The sequence below is a fragment of the Punica granatum genome, chromosome 1 (assembly GCF_007655135.1).
Source record: "Punica granatum isolate Tunisia-2019 chromosome 1, ASM765513v2, whole genome shotgun sequence".
NCBI classification, from domain to species: domain Eukaryota; kingdom Viridiplantae; phylum Streptophyta; class Magnoliopsida; order Myrtales; family Lythraceae; genus Punica; species Punica granatum.
In genome coordinates, this window is record NC_045127.1 from 5,191,859 (window position 1) to 5,207,762 (window position 15,904).

At 38.6% G+C, this 15,904-nt stretch overlaps 3 protein-coding genes across 5 annotated transcripts; 1 reads left to right on the plus strand and 2 right to left on the minus strand.

Moving 5' to 3' along the window:
- Nucleotides 1-243: 243 nt before the first annotated feature.
- LOC116194956 (G2/mitotic-specific cyclin-2-like) lies at nucleotides 244-3,262 on the minus strand. 3 transcript variants are annotated; one of them, XM_031523900.1, is made up of 11 exons: nucleotides 3,091-3,262; nucleotides 2,778-2,897; nucleotides 2,552-2,608; nucleotides 2,401-2,452; nucleotides 2,157-2,309; nucleotides 1,933-2,058; nucleotides 1,677-1,766; nucleotides 1,337-1,558; nucleotides 1,144-1,242; nucleotides 888-987; nucleotides 244-792 (listed from the first exon to the last, which is right to left on the minus strand). In XM_031523900.1, the coding sequence occupies exons 2-11, from the start codon at nucleotides 2,873-2,875 to the stop codon at nucleotides 662-664; spliced, it is 1,128 nt and encodes a 375-aa protein (XP_031379760.1). In that variant the 5' UTR covers nucleotides 2,876-2,897; nucleotides 3,091-3,262; the 3' UTR covers nucleotides 244-661. The 3 variants fall into 3 exon arrangements, with proteins under 3 accessions (XP_031379760.1, XP_031379752.1, XP_031379768.1); XM_031523892.1 differs by having other exon boundaries at nucleotides 888-1,066; nucleotides 3,091-3,261; XM_031523908.1 differs by lacking the exon at nucleotides 888-987.
- Nucleotides 3,263-5,316: 2,054 nt separating this feature from the next.
- LOC116188919 (catalase isozyme 1) lies at nucleotides 5,317-9,614 on the plus strand. Its single transcript, XM_031518373.1, has 8 exons — nucleotides 5,317-5,476; nucleotides 5,639-5,735; nucleotides 6,448-6,725; nucleotides 7,221-7,997; nucleotides 8,371-8,460; nucleotides 8,732-8,799; nucleotides 8,894-8,987; nucleotides 9,272-9,614. Exons 1-8 carry the CDS (start codon nucleotides 5,462-5,464, stop codon nucleotides 9,329-9,331), a joined length of 1,479 nt encoding a protein of 492 aa, XP_031374233.1. The 5' UTR covers nucleotides 5,317-5,461; the 3' UTR covers nucleotides 9,332-9,614.
- A 190-nt stretch (nucleotides 9,615-9,804) lies between these two features.
- On the minus strand, nucleotides 9,805-15,861 carry LOC116188929 (probable serine/threonine-protein kinase PIX13). Its single transcript, XM_031518384.1, has 6 exons — nucleotides 15,318-15,861; nucleotides 14,286-14,635; nucleotides 11,347-11,482; nucleotides 10,977-11,113; nucleotides 10,742-10,865; nucleotides 9,805-10,631 (listed from the first exon to the last, which is right to left on the minus strand). Exons 1-6 carry the CDS (start codon nucleotides 15,406-15,408, stop codon nucleotides 10,129-10,131), a joined length of 1,341 nt encoding a protein of 446 aa, XP_031374244.1. The 5' UTR covers nucleotides 15,409-15,861; the 3' UTR covers nucleotides 9,805-10,128.
- Between the last annotated feature and the right edge of the window lie 43 nt (nucleotides 15,862-15,904).

Genomic DNA, 15,904 nt, shown 5'->3' on the forward strand with positions numbered 1-15,904 from the left:
TTGCAGGGGTCCATGGTCTGACCAACCCTGACCACCCCGAACACAATCAAACTCCACAATATGCAGATCTTTTTTCTCTACCACAGTAATCACCTATGGCTGCCTATCTCGGACAAGTACTGCAAGAGTTGTAGTTTCAAAATGAAGGGATGGGAGCGCAATTTGGGGCAGCCCTTAGCGGAACAATTAGAAAGAGTTCGATCAGGGTTGAGGCAGCAATTAGAAACTGAAGTTGATTTCTTAGCGGATCAATCTCAATAATGGTGCTTTACATTGGATCAATCTCGGTATTAAATACCGAGCCTGCAACATGTTTTTTTCGATGAAGAAAACTTGTTACAGTACCCGGAAAAGTTGGAAAACAGGGGAAGGGAACTCGGAGTTTTCACAAATAGAAACTGGAAAACTGAAACTGTTCTCTGAGACCAACTGATGTAACAAGACTCGAAAACCAGCGCAGATTCACATCCATTTAACTACATAGCAAAAGAGCACGATATCAGTTTTATCTATGGAAATTGACAGACTAACTAATGAAGCTCCTCCTAGAAGCAACATGAAGTTGCTCCTCCTTTTAACTTCAACCCAACAAACAGTAACACGATAAGAACATATCGGTGATTTTCTTGCGTAACAAGAAAAGCTCGCTAGAGAGTGGCGTTTAACAGAAAGCTCGCAGGCTCAGCTTTAGCAGCATAACCGAACTTGGGCATGCTGTATTTCCTGTAAACCCCCGTGAGCTTTCCCGATCCAGCACTCTGATGGAAAGCAACCATCCTTTTCGAGCATTCCCTGTTCCAAAGAGGAAGACCACCACTCGTCAAATTTCGAGGTCCATAAGTCTCGACCTGTTATATTTATTTATATGCATACGAGAATATCCTTACAGAAGTAGCTCTTCCGTGTAGCCGGTGTAATATTCACAGGACTTGCTCCAAAATTTAAACCGACTAAGAGTGCATTGAGCTGTATAGATCGCAGAAGCAGCTAACAGAGATGGTGGAAAGTTCAGCATTTCGTATTCGACCAAGCACAGTTCCATTATGAAGAAGGCGAAAAGCACAAGCTGTTGAAAATCATTCATATTCTGAATTTATAAACGTTAACATAAATATAAATGTGGAGTACCAATAGAATCTAGACCTTCTTATCTGATTGAGCTGCCTTAAGGAACCTCCGCATGAAAACATAAGGAGTAGGGACTGACATGTTGAACTGTAACGTGTTCACCATGAGCCTCTCCTGCAATCGAGAATCGAAGAGCTCTTTTTCAAATTACATCCTGTGATCGAAACTCTTATTGAGATAATTATAAGTTTCGAAAGGGAAAGTGTACCATATCTAGCACTTCTTTTCTGTTGTAGGCTCTATCAGAGATCAAAATCAGGTCCTCCACGATGGGGACCGAAACTTCTTCATACTTGCATGCGAGGAGCATCGCAGTGACCCCCACAAGCTGGAGCTTCTTCCTCACAATCGGGTAGAGGGATAGGAACCGGTCTATGAGATTGACTGTGAGGTATAAGGTCTCATCCATTAATTGAAACTTGTATTGCACCTGTTTTTTCCAATCAGTACTTACGATTAGATTTCAAATTATTATTTCCCATGTATCAGTCTGGTCAATTCAAATTCTTCTTCACTTATCAGAAAGGAAAATCAAATTCTTCACTTACCTCAATTAGCCAATCAATGAGAATAGCTCTCATATGCTCATTAATGTCAAATTGCTGGTCCATATAGTTAGGCGGGACACAACCACTACCCTGTTGAAAGAAGCAAGATTACTTAAGCAACAGAAACTCTGAGCAACAATGCATATGAACAATCCATAGCTTGGATGATAATTCGCTGAAGATGCTACAAAAGTTTGAAAGAATCAGCTTTATTTTGAGGCAACGATCCAAAAATGGGGAATTTATTTGGTACCACCTCGACTTTCTTATAATACCGGTAGAGGTCATCTATATACTCAGTGACAGCAAGTGGGTCTTTCTTGTCACATATGTCGATATCCATGATCGGTTCTTCGTATGCATCTTCCATTTCAATCTCATCCTGAAGCAGTAGAAAAATCTATACATTTCAGCACAAAAAATCGGTCCATGAAAATTCGACTCTATTATAGGATGGTAAGATCAAGGAAAAAGGAGTACCATTTCATCAATCTCGACTAGAATGGCCTCAGTGTGTTGAACAAACACTGGAGCAGAAAAGTCACCTGCCATCATCTTGTAGTCTTCGAGATCTATAACCGTGCGGTCCGGCTCATTAAGATCTGGCAACACATGGCCCGTTTTCTTCGTTTCCTGTTCGTTCGCTCAGGGCAAAACCAATATATTTGAGGAGCAACAAGTTTTAGTTCAAAGTTGTTTCTTATTCATACTTCAAAGCTGATACCTCAGGTAAAAGAAGTTGCTGGTGGTCGCCAGCAATCGACACAGGAAATTTCCTGAACAATGCACGGCGAAAAACATGAATCGAATGTCAACAAAATTAAGTTATTAAACCAGAACAAGCACAGAAACATGAGACAAAAACTTTTGCTGACCTTGGGCATGGTCGCTGCACTGGGTGGAAGGGTTGCTTATCATATAGTGCATTTTTACTGAAATCAGCAGAAAAACTAAACGTTACCATGAAAAATTCGATTCCAAGTCGTACCTTCGCTTGCTAGATGGATCGAGAAGACCAAACCATACATAGGAAGCTGCAAAAGAAAACTGGGCAGAAAGGAAAGGGGATTGCCAGGTAAAATGTTAAGAAGTTCCACTTACTCTGACGAGCCTCGTTCTCCGACTGCGACGGAGCAGGGAAGCCGTGCTCCGACGACGTTGACGTTGATGTTGCTCAGAGCTCTTCTGTTCTGCATCATCTTCGCTCCCCCAACATGTAATCTGATCGAAACATACGAGCTAGAGGATGAGACAAATGACACACCCAGAGAACGAACATTTAAATTATAGCCATTGGACTGAAACACTAGAGACGAAGCAGCTCGATCGGAAGGGGAAAGTTCGAAGAAGAAAGGAAAAGTCTTCCATGAATCAAGAAACGAGATGATAAATATGTCAAAACCAAAATCATCACCTCAGAATGACAGCAAGATCCCCACAAGATTTCTCCTTTTGAATTGCATTCAGTCAGACCAATCAGTGGCCATTGAAGAGCTCATCAATCACTTAATAGACAAATTGAAATTGCAATTGTTCCTTGGGATCAGGAGGAGGAGCCCCAGAGAGAGAGAGAGAGAGAGAGAGAGAGAATTTGAAAATAACGGCTATTACAGCTCAAGGAAAAAGCCAGCCGTCCTTCTTCGAAATTCTACTTTCTACCCTGAAGTTTCAAATATTACCGGTTCGCACCCAAGAAGTTTCTTTTTGTTGTCAAATTTGCTCCCAGAACTTCTTGCATATATTCATTCATGGGAAGGTCTAAGCTTTGCTCCGCGAGTTCCACCGTGTCTTGGTAAAACTCGCTAGATGAAAACCATCGATGCATGCCATCCTTGGCCGGAACATATTATATAGTCGTAGAGCACAACCGCAAATTGAAACCAGAAAGAAACATAATCATAGTAAAAATTGGTAGCATTGAACACATGCGGCGAAAACTAACATGATTTTTTTTCTCTCTTTGGTGAATGACTACTTAGTATGCATATAAAAATTTATAAATATTATGTGAATGAACGTATCAAGTAATATAAATAAAACACTTCGCTAAGAAAAAGACTTAGGAATAGAAAAAAAAACCACGACAAAAATATTAAATATAACAAAATACTAAATGTCAAAACTTTCGATTAAGAAAAACAATTCGAAAGTCTTAATAATATAAATTTATGTACTCGATTAAAAGCTTGTAATTTGCAATATTTTTCTCAGCAATCTCTTCTATTTTCAATAGCCGGAGGACGTGTGATTTTTTTGTCTTCGTTATTCCAAAATCAAAGGAGAGATTCCATTGAACTTTAATTACTAGAATTGCATTCGACGCATATTTAAAAGGGTTAATAGCGCCATATAGCCTGACGTTTGAATGAATTCTTAGTTCTAGCCCAAACTTGATTTTTTACCTGAGATATCCCAATGTTGACGTGTTGGTTTCAAATCTATCCCGACGCTAACTTTCTGTCTAAAATTGACGGAATTGCACACGTGGCACGTTAATTTCACATCTATCCCGACACTTGTTATAAAATTAATGTGCCACGTGTGCAATTTCGTTAATTTTGGACGGAAAGTTAGCGTCGGGATATATTTGAAACCAATACGTCAACGTTAGGATATCTCAGGTAAAAAATCAAGTTTGGGCTAGAATTAAGAATTTCTTCAAACGTTAGGTTATATGGCACTATTATCCCTATTTAAAAAAGTATCTTTCATTTTTTGTAAATATATATATATATATATATATGCATATGCATGGCCCTGTCTGTCACCATATGGCACGTAATACGTGGTAAACAACGAATGGTTCATGTCACCTCCGGCATTTCAGTGGTTAACAATGGGCTAAGGAAAATACCAAAATCCAGGATAAAGAAACACATACCCATGAGGCATGAGGTCCTCAAATAATAACCTTTTTTTTTAAATTTTATCTTCTTTTTCTATTTTTTGTTATTTTCACCTATTGATTTTTTTTCCATAGGATGACAATTAGCATCCAATTATTTGTTGGAAAAGAGAAATGCAACGTGGAAAAGTATCAGCTAGAGTTTGCATTCTAGTACGGACCTCTCTTGAGAAATCTCTAAACCGAAAGAATATATCAAAAAATGTATTCGGTTTTTCATTTTTTATATTAGACTGATATGGAATAAAATCAACTCAATATTTGACCAAGCTCGAAGAAGAAGCTCTGTTACCTGCTCTTGGTTTTTGAATGCCAATGGTGAATGAGATTTAAGAGCGGAAATTTTGTATTTAACGAGTTCAAGATATATTTGAATCGATTCTAAAGAGAAGAGGCCGAGTATCCCATGCTTTTCATGCGAGCGAAGGTTCCCGATTTTACAGCCAAGCGAGAAGACACACTACCACACGTTATGTGTCCGAGTTCGGCTTGGCCACACCTACTACTGCTATTTTATCCAAATTATATTACCAGATATTCCATATTATTTCTGTCCGTTAAAATTAATTGAGTTGGACATAACACCAAACTTCTTTTTTTTTTTTTTTAAGGAAAAGAAAAACATATTTTTAACAAGAATTGCATGTATTTATAATACTGTTCGGTATGGAGCGACACTGACAGACAGAAGATTGCTTTGAAATGTGAGCCTCAAAAATCAATCGATCCCTCCAAAGAAAAAAAAAAAAAGGTAAAAAACTTCCCTCTCTATATTTATTTAAATTTCCTGCCCAGAAATTGCTACTCGCCACACTTCTCACCTATCTTCTCCTTCCCCCCAGCAAACTCTCTCCCTCTGTTCTCTCATTCTGCAGTAGCTATGGATCCTTACAAGGTAACAACTCGGTGGTTGGGTTGTATTGATCTTTACATTTAAGAGATGAGCTTGCGCAATTTCGTATAGCCAGCTGATTAGTTTAGATGATTTTCTCATCTGGGTCGAGGAAATTCGTGTACTTAACCGTGTTTTTATGGTGATTCTGGTGATTGGTTGCAGCACCGGCCGTCGAGCGCTTTCAACTCCCCATTCTGGACTACTAACTCCGGTGCTCCGGTCTGGAACAACAACTCCTCCTTAACTGTTGGAAACAGAGGTTTGTGGATATGATTGGATTTTCTCTGCTGGGTTCAGATATGAACTGATTTGGCTGTGTATATATTCAGGTGTTTCGAATTCATTACTGCTCCTCGAGCTCTTTATCTATGATAGATAAGTTTTCGACCTCAATGAGACGAGACTTGTTGAACAAGAAATGAACAGATAGTCTTGAAACTCGTCATAACATATGGACATGTTTGGTTGGACTGAGTCCATGGATGAATTGGTCTTGTGGATAATAGTTGTCACAGACATGTACTGTTGATTAACTACACAAAGCCGTCTTTTGATTTCAGCTGACTACCTAGTGGCTTTTTGAATCGAGAAGCATTTTCTGGCAGCATTTAAATTGATTCCATTTCGAAGCCTAACAGCCAGTCATCGACTCATTGAATAAGCTAATAGATTGGTCGTTGTTTCTTCTTCCCTTTTAAGAAACAAAATTGCGTTATTCTAAGACGCTCATTTTCCCTCTTACATGTATTCATGTCGGAGCATAAATGTTTTATCTGGAACTGCATAGCAAATCGAAATCTACGCGAAACAAAGGCTCTGATCAATTCACAAATTACAGAAGTAGGGGAAAGTGTTTTTCCCCTGTACTCCGACTTATTTTACTCGTACTTTTATCGTCTACTTCAAGGAGTACTTTTGTCCATCCTTGAGATGGAAATATGCTTATGCACTATTCGGCTTCTATCCAACAGGTCCGATTCTCCTCGAGGACTACCACCTGGTAGAGAAACTTGCCAACTTTGACAGGGAGAGGATCCCAGAGCGTGTGGTCCATGCCAGGGGAGCTAGTGCAAAGGGATTCTTTGAGGTCACCCATGATATCACTCACCTCACCTGTGCTGATTTCCTCCGGGCACCCGGGGTTCAGACTCCAGTCATTGTCCGTTTCTCCACTGTTATTCATGAGCGTGGCAGCCCCGAAACACTCAGGGATCCCCGAGGCTTTGCTGTGAAGTTTTATACCAGAGAGGTGAGGTTAAATGTGCTGTAGCTACTCTGAGTGAAGTACACTTTTTTGATAGAATCATCTCGTGATTTGGCTAAATTTAGTCCATATAACTATAATCCATATGCTTATGAGTGATGATGCTATAATGATTTTGCGCATTTTTTCTCTACTTAGGCCTATCCTTTGGAAAGAATAAAACCTAATTAAGGCAAATTTTGTAATTTCGGTTTTCCTTGTCAAATGTGTGAGGATGGCAAGAACACCATTTTGGCCTATACAATCTGTATTTCTGCTAGACAAATGGTCATCTTTAGATCGATGACTAGGTTCCAATTGGCTTTATCTCATATAACTGTGTCACATCCTCAGGTTTGATACTCATTTTCTGCCGGTCATACAATATTGAGTGAATCCAGTGATGAGGGTCGGAAACGAAGGCCATATTGGATTCTTTATACACAAACTCCTCTTCGTATTGCTTTTCTCATCTAAACCATACTTCATTGCTGCTTTCAGGGGAACTTTGACATGGTTGGAAACAACTTCCCTGTCTTCTTCATCCGTGATGGCATGAAGTTCCCTGACATGGTCCACGCCCTGAAGCCGAACCCAAAGTCCCACATCCAGGATAACTGGAGGATTGTCGACTTCTTCTCTCACCACCCTGAGAGCCTCCACATGTTCGCTTTCCTCTTCGACGACATTGGCATCCCTCAGGACTACCGTCACATGGATGGCTCCGGTGTCAACACTTACATGCTCATCAACAAGGCCGGGAAGGCCCATTACGTGAAGTTCCACTGGAAGGCCACTTGCGGGGTGAAGTCTCTTCTTGAGGATGAAGCCATTAGGGTGGGAGGATCCAACCACAGCCATGCAACTCAGGATCTTTATGACTCAATTGCTGCAGGAAACTACCCTGAATGGAAACTTTTCATTCAAACTATCGACCCTGATCATGAGGACAGGTTCGACTTCGACCCTCTCGATGTGACCAAGACTTGGCCCGAGGATATCTTACCTCTTCAGCCAGTTGGGAGATTGGTCCTGAACAAGAATATTGACAACTTCTTCGCGGAGAATGAGCAGCTTGCTTTTTGCCCTGGTATTGTGGTTCCGGGTATCTATTATTCAGATGATAAGCTGCTACAGACCAGGATCTTCTCTTACTCCGATACTCAGAGGCACCGTCTCGGGCCAAACTACCTGCAGCTCCCTGCAAATGCGCCAAAATGCGCTCATCACAACAATCACTACGATGGTTTCATGAACTTCATGCACAGAGATGAAGAGGTATTATCCTTTCTTGATTTTTTAAATGGTTCTTCTCGTATCATTAATTTAAACATTTATAAACTGTTTTAGTTATGTTTAATATTGCACCCAAGGACACGTTCGATTTTTGGTCCTGTTTCTATGACTATGCATTGAGGCAAAACGATTTGTTATATGTTTTGAATCCAAAGTTGTTTCAATTTTTACATGGTTCATTTGTCAGTTCTTGCCTTTTATTCGGCTTACTGCTATTATCAATGCAAAGTCTTAGTTTCAAATTTGTCCGATAATTTGCTTTCCTCTGCCCAAATGCATCTCGTTGTGCATGTAAAATTTGGATCAAAGATGGTCTCATTATTGAGGGTTGGATTCTATGGTGCTGTATTTGCAGATCGATTACTTCCCGTCGAGGTACGATCCCGTTCGCCATGCTGAGAGGTACCCTATTCCCCCTGTTGCATTGAGCGGAAGGCGGGAAAAGGTATGTTATCTTCCTCATTTATTTGTTTTTCCTGGAATTTCCAATTATTTGTATGTATCTCTCTTTATTTCACCTAGTACTTTTGTTGTGCTGTCTGCACGCTCGCTGCACTATTATAGTCCTGGTACTAGGTTTGGGCCGAACAAGTACCACGAAGTGTCTCAGACACTAATGACTCAAATAATACTCCAAGCTTTATTTGTGTTCACTAGTTCGAGCCTACTTGAAAACGATAATGAGGATATGACTTGTTTTGTTGAGTATGATGCAGTCTGTGATTACAAAGGAGAACAACTTTAAGCAACCTGGGGAGAGGTACCGATCATGGGCACCTGACAGGTACTTGCTTTAATTTCCACATTTTCCATTCTGCTGACGAGTAGGCAACTGAATCGTCTCTAAGTTTCTTTTGTTCGTTTACTTCCTATTTCAGGCAAGAAAGGTTCATCAAGCGGTGGGTTGAGGCACTGTCTGATCCGCGCGTCACCTACGAGATCCGCAGCATCTGGGTGTCATACTGGTCTCAGGTGAGACATTCTTCCCAAGTACTTTTTAAAATACGGCGGTGAATAAATAGTTGGATAAATTGTCATAACTTTTAGATGAGTTAATCAGTGCTTTCACTCTGGTATCAGATGTGAAGATCTTATAAGATGCAGTAGAATACGTATCTTTTCCTCAATTTTCAAGACGACAAAGTTGGAAAATGAACTACATTCAAAGCATTCCCATTCTCATTGTTTTGCTTGAAAAACACAAACTCGAAATGAACTGATCAGGGGCATGCGACTCCGACTCATGTTGGTTACAGGCTGACAAGTCTCTGGGTCAGAAGCTTGCATCTCGTCTCAACGTGCGCCCTAGCATGTGAAGACACATCCGAAGCTCAATGTTTTGAGCTGCAGAGAGGGGTTATGGTGTAGCCGAGCTGAATCTGTTCCATCTGTTGTCTCCATATTGCTAAGCTAAGCTTTGTTACATTTTTCCCATCTCATGGAATTCTGTTCAGACTGATATGTTCCCATTCCACCTAATAAGTTTCCCAATTATACGTGCTACAGTGCAGAAAACCTGTTTTTGATCTTCAACTTCCATTGACAATTGAAATGGCATCGTATATCCTTTTGGGAGATATACATGCTTGATTCAGTTTATTGGTGTGACTGCACTAAAACTCCTGGATATCTTAAAACGATTGCACTGAAACTCTTGGATGTCTTAAGTCGGTTCGCGTAATCCGATGCTGTTGGTCTTGCTCAAGGGTCACTCATCCAAAGTATAACTAAAAAATGAGGTCACGAGTTCAATCTTCGCTTATGTGCCGTTACTAGGACTCTTTGCTACTGAGGACCAACTCTTGTGTTTTCGATTGTTTTTCGATTTAACATTAACCATATAAGGATAACTAAGAGCTGTCAAAGCTACAAGCGATAAAGTTCCTACATGAAATGTGGAAACATGATAGGCTTCGGAATTTAATTACATAATCTTGTCATCGAAATCCTCTATCAAAGCTTTAGACCTGAATTTACCCTCTACATCTATCTTTCTTCCAATTAACAAAATCAATTGCAATTTTCTAATTACGACTCCCGAAATGGAAGGAAAAGTCTATATGACAAAGCATGACGATCCAAAACACGAGCACTCGTGGACCTTACCGACTCATCATAGTGATCGAGCTGTTGGATGATGCTGATATTTTCGGGGTCCACGTCCTATAGCGCTGCCCGCGCTGCCACCACCATGTTGGTGGTGGAGTGGAGATCGGTGGTGCTGGTGCTGTCGTTTATGTGAGGAGGAGGAAGCCTCATCCCGATGTCTTGAGAGCCGATTGGCGGACTTTGATTCCTTCAGTTTCTCTTTAATGGAGCTTATAGACACCAGCTTGGCCAGAACCTCATCCATGGATGGCCTGTTCTTGGGGTCGCCTTCGAGGCACTTGAGTATGAGCTCAGCTGCCTGCAACGCCCCACTCATGGGGTACTGGCCATCGAACCTTGGGTCCATGATCTTCTTCAGCTGCTTCTCCTTGGAGAGCAACGGCTTGGCCCACTCCACCAAGTTGGTCTCGCCAGTAGGGCGGTTCATATCCAGGGCCTGCAGGCCCGTCAGCATCTCCAGGAGAACGACCCCGAAACCATACACGTCGCTCTTCACGTATAGATGCCCTATATTAAGTACAATTCCAGGATTCATCGGTTACTACCAAGATCATTCAACTCAATATGTATATATGTGTCATACTTGAAGGACACAAATGTACGTATCAGGTCCTTACCGGTGGCAACATACTCGGGCGCTGCATAGCCGTACGTGCCCATCACTTGGGTCGTCACGTGAGAGTTACCATTTGCCGGGCCCAACTTCGCGAGGCCAAAATCCGAGAGTTTTGCATTATAATCCTAATCAAACGCAAGAATGATGCTTAGAGAAATACTGAAAGTAAATTAATTCTTCCCAAATTGAAAATAGATAAATTAAAAGGCTAATGAAATCACGAAATTACTTCTTACCCCGTCCAGTAATATGTTGGAGGACTTGAAATCTCGGTATATAACCGATTTCTCCGTTGTATGCAAGAAGGCGAGACCCCGAGCTGCTCCAATTGCTATCTTTATTCGAATATCCCAAGGAAGTGGTTCGGGGCACTCTACAACAACAAATTATCAATGAGCAGTGAAATTAGAGATATGTTGTTTCCAGTCAAAGAAATTTTGTTCTGTTAAATAATTATCTACAGCTTTATTCAATTTGCTCCAAAGACTGGAGGAAACTGTTTTCCTTTTGTTTTCCAAACTACAAAGACATGTGAACACATACTTCCTGTCGAAATTAAGAATGCTAATTTGTTTAACGAAGAATTAAAATTAATCTAATACTTACTTTTAAAAAGATAATTTTCTAAGCTTCCTTTTTGCATGTATTCGTAGACGAGGAGGTAATGTTTGTCCTCCCAGCAGTATCCGATCAATTTTACCAAGTTTGGATGAAGAAACTTCCCCAAGAATTTGACTTCTGCCTGCAATTAATATTCCACACAAATGCAATATTAATTTATTATCAATAATCTCTTTAATATATATAATCAGAATAATTGTGTATATGTTTCTAATTTATTAAAATTACAAAGCAACGCAACTTGGTATATGACCCTTTATCTATTGTGCAAGCGGAAGGGAAAGAAGTCGATCAATGTAGTTAGACTATCTTAAATGGCAAATTGGGAGTCATTCAATATGTTACGATTTTACGGAGCACTAGTTAACTAACACGCTGCGTTTCCGATGAGTTCTAATAAACAACTTCCCGGACAGTTTTCTCATCAAACAACACTAAATATGCTCTCAATGATAATTAAAATTGATTATTTTTCACATATGTTGTACTGCTAATGCTGACAGTCACTCCGGATCTCAAAGAATAGTAAAACTGCCGACACTCGGGACCATATTTTCAATATATATATATATATATATTTGTAAGGCTTTATGGATTGATGTCACATTTATGTCAGGCACACATAAGAAGAGAGAACATTAATGGGATTGGGTGGTCGAAAGTTATGAGGTTTGATCCCAATTGCTGATGTGAACAAGCCGCAATATAGCGCCCATCAATTTTGAAGTAAAAGGAAGCAGCAAGTGGCAAATACTTTTTAGGGCACGGGCGGTTAATGGCAACTAACTCATAAATTTACTAAGGGCACTAAGACTGATTACTTGCTAAGTGGGTAAATTTCTATTATAGTTGAGATTACTTATGAATGATGATGAATTGCCTAACAAAAGCATCTAATAATTAATAATTAACTACCCTGAAACCCCTACAATTAAAAATCCCCTGCATATATAGATAGGGGATTACGCTCTACAATTGTCCTGAAAAACACGTGGTTGTGTGCCTATGGAGTAATTTATTATATACTAGGTAAAAACACCCACGTTGTGTCTCAAATAATTGTTCATGTAATATTAAGAAACAATTATTTATTGTACTCACATATTTATTAATAATGATAATATCTTAAAATAATATGTTCGGAGTGTTTATATGTCCATGAATTATACTTATAAAAATAGTTCATGAATTATAAACGCATTACAAGATAACTATCATTATTAATCTTTAATTGATCTTATTCTAGAAATTTAAATATTTGAAACAACCAAACATATAAAACAACTGATAAAAATATAATATATTGATATTATTTTTAGTATGATAACTCGCACTTTGTTGCGCGTCTATTTCTTATGAAATCTAACCGTCATATCGAGACAATCTATGTTTTTGTTTTTGATATTCCAATACAAGGGTCACAATTATATCTATAATTTTATACAATCTTTAAATGTATTCTTTTACATAGACTCTTTGATACTAAACTTGACTTTATGATTATCCTATCTATTAAAATTTAGTATGATTTATCGTACAAATTTAGTTGAGTTCATAGTATTTTTTTTTATAAGAGCTTATAATGAGTGACAAAATTTATTGCGAGCACATGTTTAATATAAAATTTTAAGTTGGTACATGATGGAACTCATTCTTTCTATATGGCATATTTCTTAAAAATTTTCAATGTAAATTTTAGCTTAACTCAATTATTGGGATATTTATTCATATTATCATTGACGATATCATTATTTTTTTATTTTATGGAGTGAATTCTAAATGCTTAAATGCATTGACTTTTGAGTAGAAGACTTATTGTTTTGTTCAAGTGAATGGTATGAATAATATGTGAAATTTTGCAAATAATAAATTAAGGGAACATGATGTAGTTAAGATAATAAAAATCCCTCACAGTTTATAAATTTATGAAAAATAAATAAGGAATGAAATAAATGCTCATATTTGGGTCTAGACAAAAGGTAAAATTTAGAAAATGTGGAAATGAAAAAGAAATGAAACATTGGAAGTGACAAAAAATTCCCCACTAGCAACCTGAAATTTGAAAAAAAAATTATCCTAGTTTATACATCTATTAATTATCTTTGATACGAAATACTTTAATTTTTTAAAATAGTTGGTACGACCATAATGACCTGATCATTTGCCTCAAAGAATTAGCCGAATTATTTATCATCTTAATTTGGGTTGGATCTCAAAATACCACCTTATTTGGATCGGATTCCAGAATATTTATAAAAAAAAAAGGAATAATTTTAAAGAAGAAAATTTTTTTGGTGAAATTTTTAGGAAAAAAAGAAGAAGAAAGATGAGAGTAGGAAAATATACCCACTCTCCCCCTTGTCTCAAAATGGGACCTAAAATCACTTCTTTTTGGCGGCATTTGGTTTTATATGCTGTACTGAAGTAATAATATAATTAACATCAAAGGGATCTCATTAAACGATATCGGATAAAAGAGTTTCAAGTGTAATTTGGCGCGACCATTCTCACTTTATATTGAATTGGAAGTATCAATTTGTTAAATTAGTGATTTATAAAGTTATAGTTAACCGTAAAATTTCATCCCATACGAAAAAGAAAGTATAAATTCTTCTGAATTCTTAGATTTTGACTGACCATTTGTTTTGCATGCATAACCTAAGAAGACATTGTTAGTCTCGAGATTATCGATATTTGGCTTTTATTATCTTTTTTACCCTATATGTATTAAATTGAAAAACATGGAAGCAACAATTTAGACGACCCTTTAAGAATGAATGTGAAATTATATATTTATCTCCTTTTATGGGTCCAAGGTAAACCCACTATCTCATTTGCGAACGAATGAATAATATATACATTTTATATATTATTGTGAAACAAAAAGTCAAATAAATGAGGAATAAATATGATGGAATACGTACCTGCCATTCATTCATCCCCTGCTCGCTGTCGGGATTTGACTTCTTGACCGCGACTGGGATCCCGACACCGACCTTCGCCGGGGCAAAGGTCTTCTCATCGACCCACCCCTTAAAGACCCTCCCAAACCCACCCTCCCCGAGCATCGTGTCGGGCCTGAAGTTCCTGGTCGCGCTTTTGAGCTCCGCCAGCGTATACGTCCTTAGGTTCGGTGTTATCACCTTACCCACGGGGGGCAACGCTACCGGAACTGGCTGCTTGGTGGTGCCTTCAGCTGGGGCTTTGCCATTGCCGCTGCTCGTCCGAGCCGGCGTGGGAACCAGCTGCTTTATGTCCTTGTCGAACGAGCTCCCTGGACGCAACGAAGAGCAATTGGATAACTGTTTCCCCATTAGATATATACATATATATATATATATACACACACACATATACACACATACATATATACAACAATTATTGACGATAATTAGTTTTCAAATGTTCAGGAAAAATAGCAATAACGGCGATATGAAAATCTATATACCATATATAGGAATATGCTTAAAAGAAATCCATTGGACTGACATTATTATTGACAGAAAAAAGCCGTCACCTATGGAAATTATTTAGTCATAATTTGTCAGGGCCGAAAAACCTGCCCAACTCACCGGATATCGTAATGTCTCAAACACGAAGATACGTATAGATTCGTAAATAGCATTGACAAACACCGTGCAAATTCTTAGAATCAATTTTCGTAAATAGATTGTTTTTACGTTGTGAATTTGGAAAGAACTTTGGATAATTTTTCATGGGATCAGTCTCAATATGGGATGGAATAATGGTTGACTAAGTAAGTTCGATTGAACTATATATGTGTAAAAATCATCATGTCCACAGAATTATGGAAAATCAGCTAAAGAAGAAGAAGAGGAAGAAGGACCAAGTCAATCAATTTGTGAGAAGAGCTACTCATGTATACATATATATATCTATATATATGTTTATTAATTGTATATATGAATCGAGAATAATTAACTCCGAGTACTTACCACCAGGGCTGGAGGTCTTAGTGGGGTTGGGGCTGATGTGATGATTAACCTGATGAGCTTGCAAAATATGGCAGCAGCAGTAATTCCCCATCTCAATGGATCCCCTCTTCAAACCCTTTGATATGCGTATGTGTGTGTGTGTGTGTGTGTGTGTGTGTGTGTGTGTGTGTGTACCTATACCCTATATATATATATGTATGTATGTATGTATATATGAAATCAACTCTCTCTCTCTCTCTCTCAAACTGATGAAGCTTTAAGCTCTCCGGCCCCCAGCAAGAGAATTAAGATGGAAGTTTATATCTCCGCCACGGATCTTCCAACTCCTCAGCTTCCAAGAAACGAGAGAGAAACTGATGAAGCTTTAAGCTCTCCGGCCCCCAGCAAGAGAATTAAGATGGAAGTTTGTATCTCCGCCATGGATCTTCCAACTCCTCAACTTCCAAGAAACGAGAGAGAGAGAGAGAGAGAGAGAGAGAGAGAGAGAGAGGAGGAGGAGGAAAATGAGAGCGTTTGAAGGACTTATTCTTCGCCTGACTTGTCTAATAATTATCTGATGTAAATTATATATATATATATATGTATGT

Coding starts and splice junctions, on each gene's coding strand:
- LOC116188929 (XM_031518384.1), bottom strand. CDS start 15,408: ATGGGGAATTACTGCTGCTGCCATATTTTGCAAGCTCATCAGGTTAAT. Junction 14,636..15,317: donor TAAGACCTCCAGCCCTGGTG/GTAAGTACTCGG, acceptor CGTTGCGTCCAG/GGAGCTCGTTCGACAAGGAC. Junction 10,866..10,976: donor CCAACATATTACTGGACGGG/GTAAGAAGTAAT, acceptor GCGTTTGATTAG/GATTATAATGCAAAACTCTC.
- LOC116188919 (XM_031518373.1), top strand. Junction 6,726..7,220: donor TGAAGTTTTATACCAGAGAG/GTGAGGTTAAAT, acceptor TGCTGCTTTCAG/GGGAACTTTGACATGGTTGG. Junction 8,461..8,731: donor TGAGCGGAAGGCGGGAAAAG/GTATGTTATCTT, acceptor AGTATGATGCAG/TCTGTGATTACAAAGGAGAA.
- LOC116194956 (XM_031523892.1), bottom strand. CDS start 2,875: ATGATGCAGAACAGAAGAGCTCTGAGCAACATCAACGTCAACGTCGTC. Junction 2,310..2,400: donor AGCAACTTCTTTTACCTGAG/GTATCAGCTTTG, acceptor GCGAACGAACAG/GAAACGAAGAAAACGGGCCA. Junction 1,559..1,676: donor TCATTGATTGGCTAATTGAG/GTAAGTGAAGAA, acceptor TGGAAAAAACAG/GTGCAATACAAGTTTCAATT.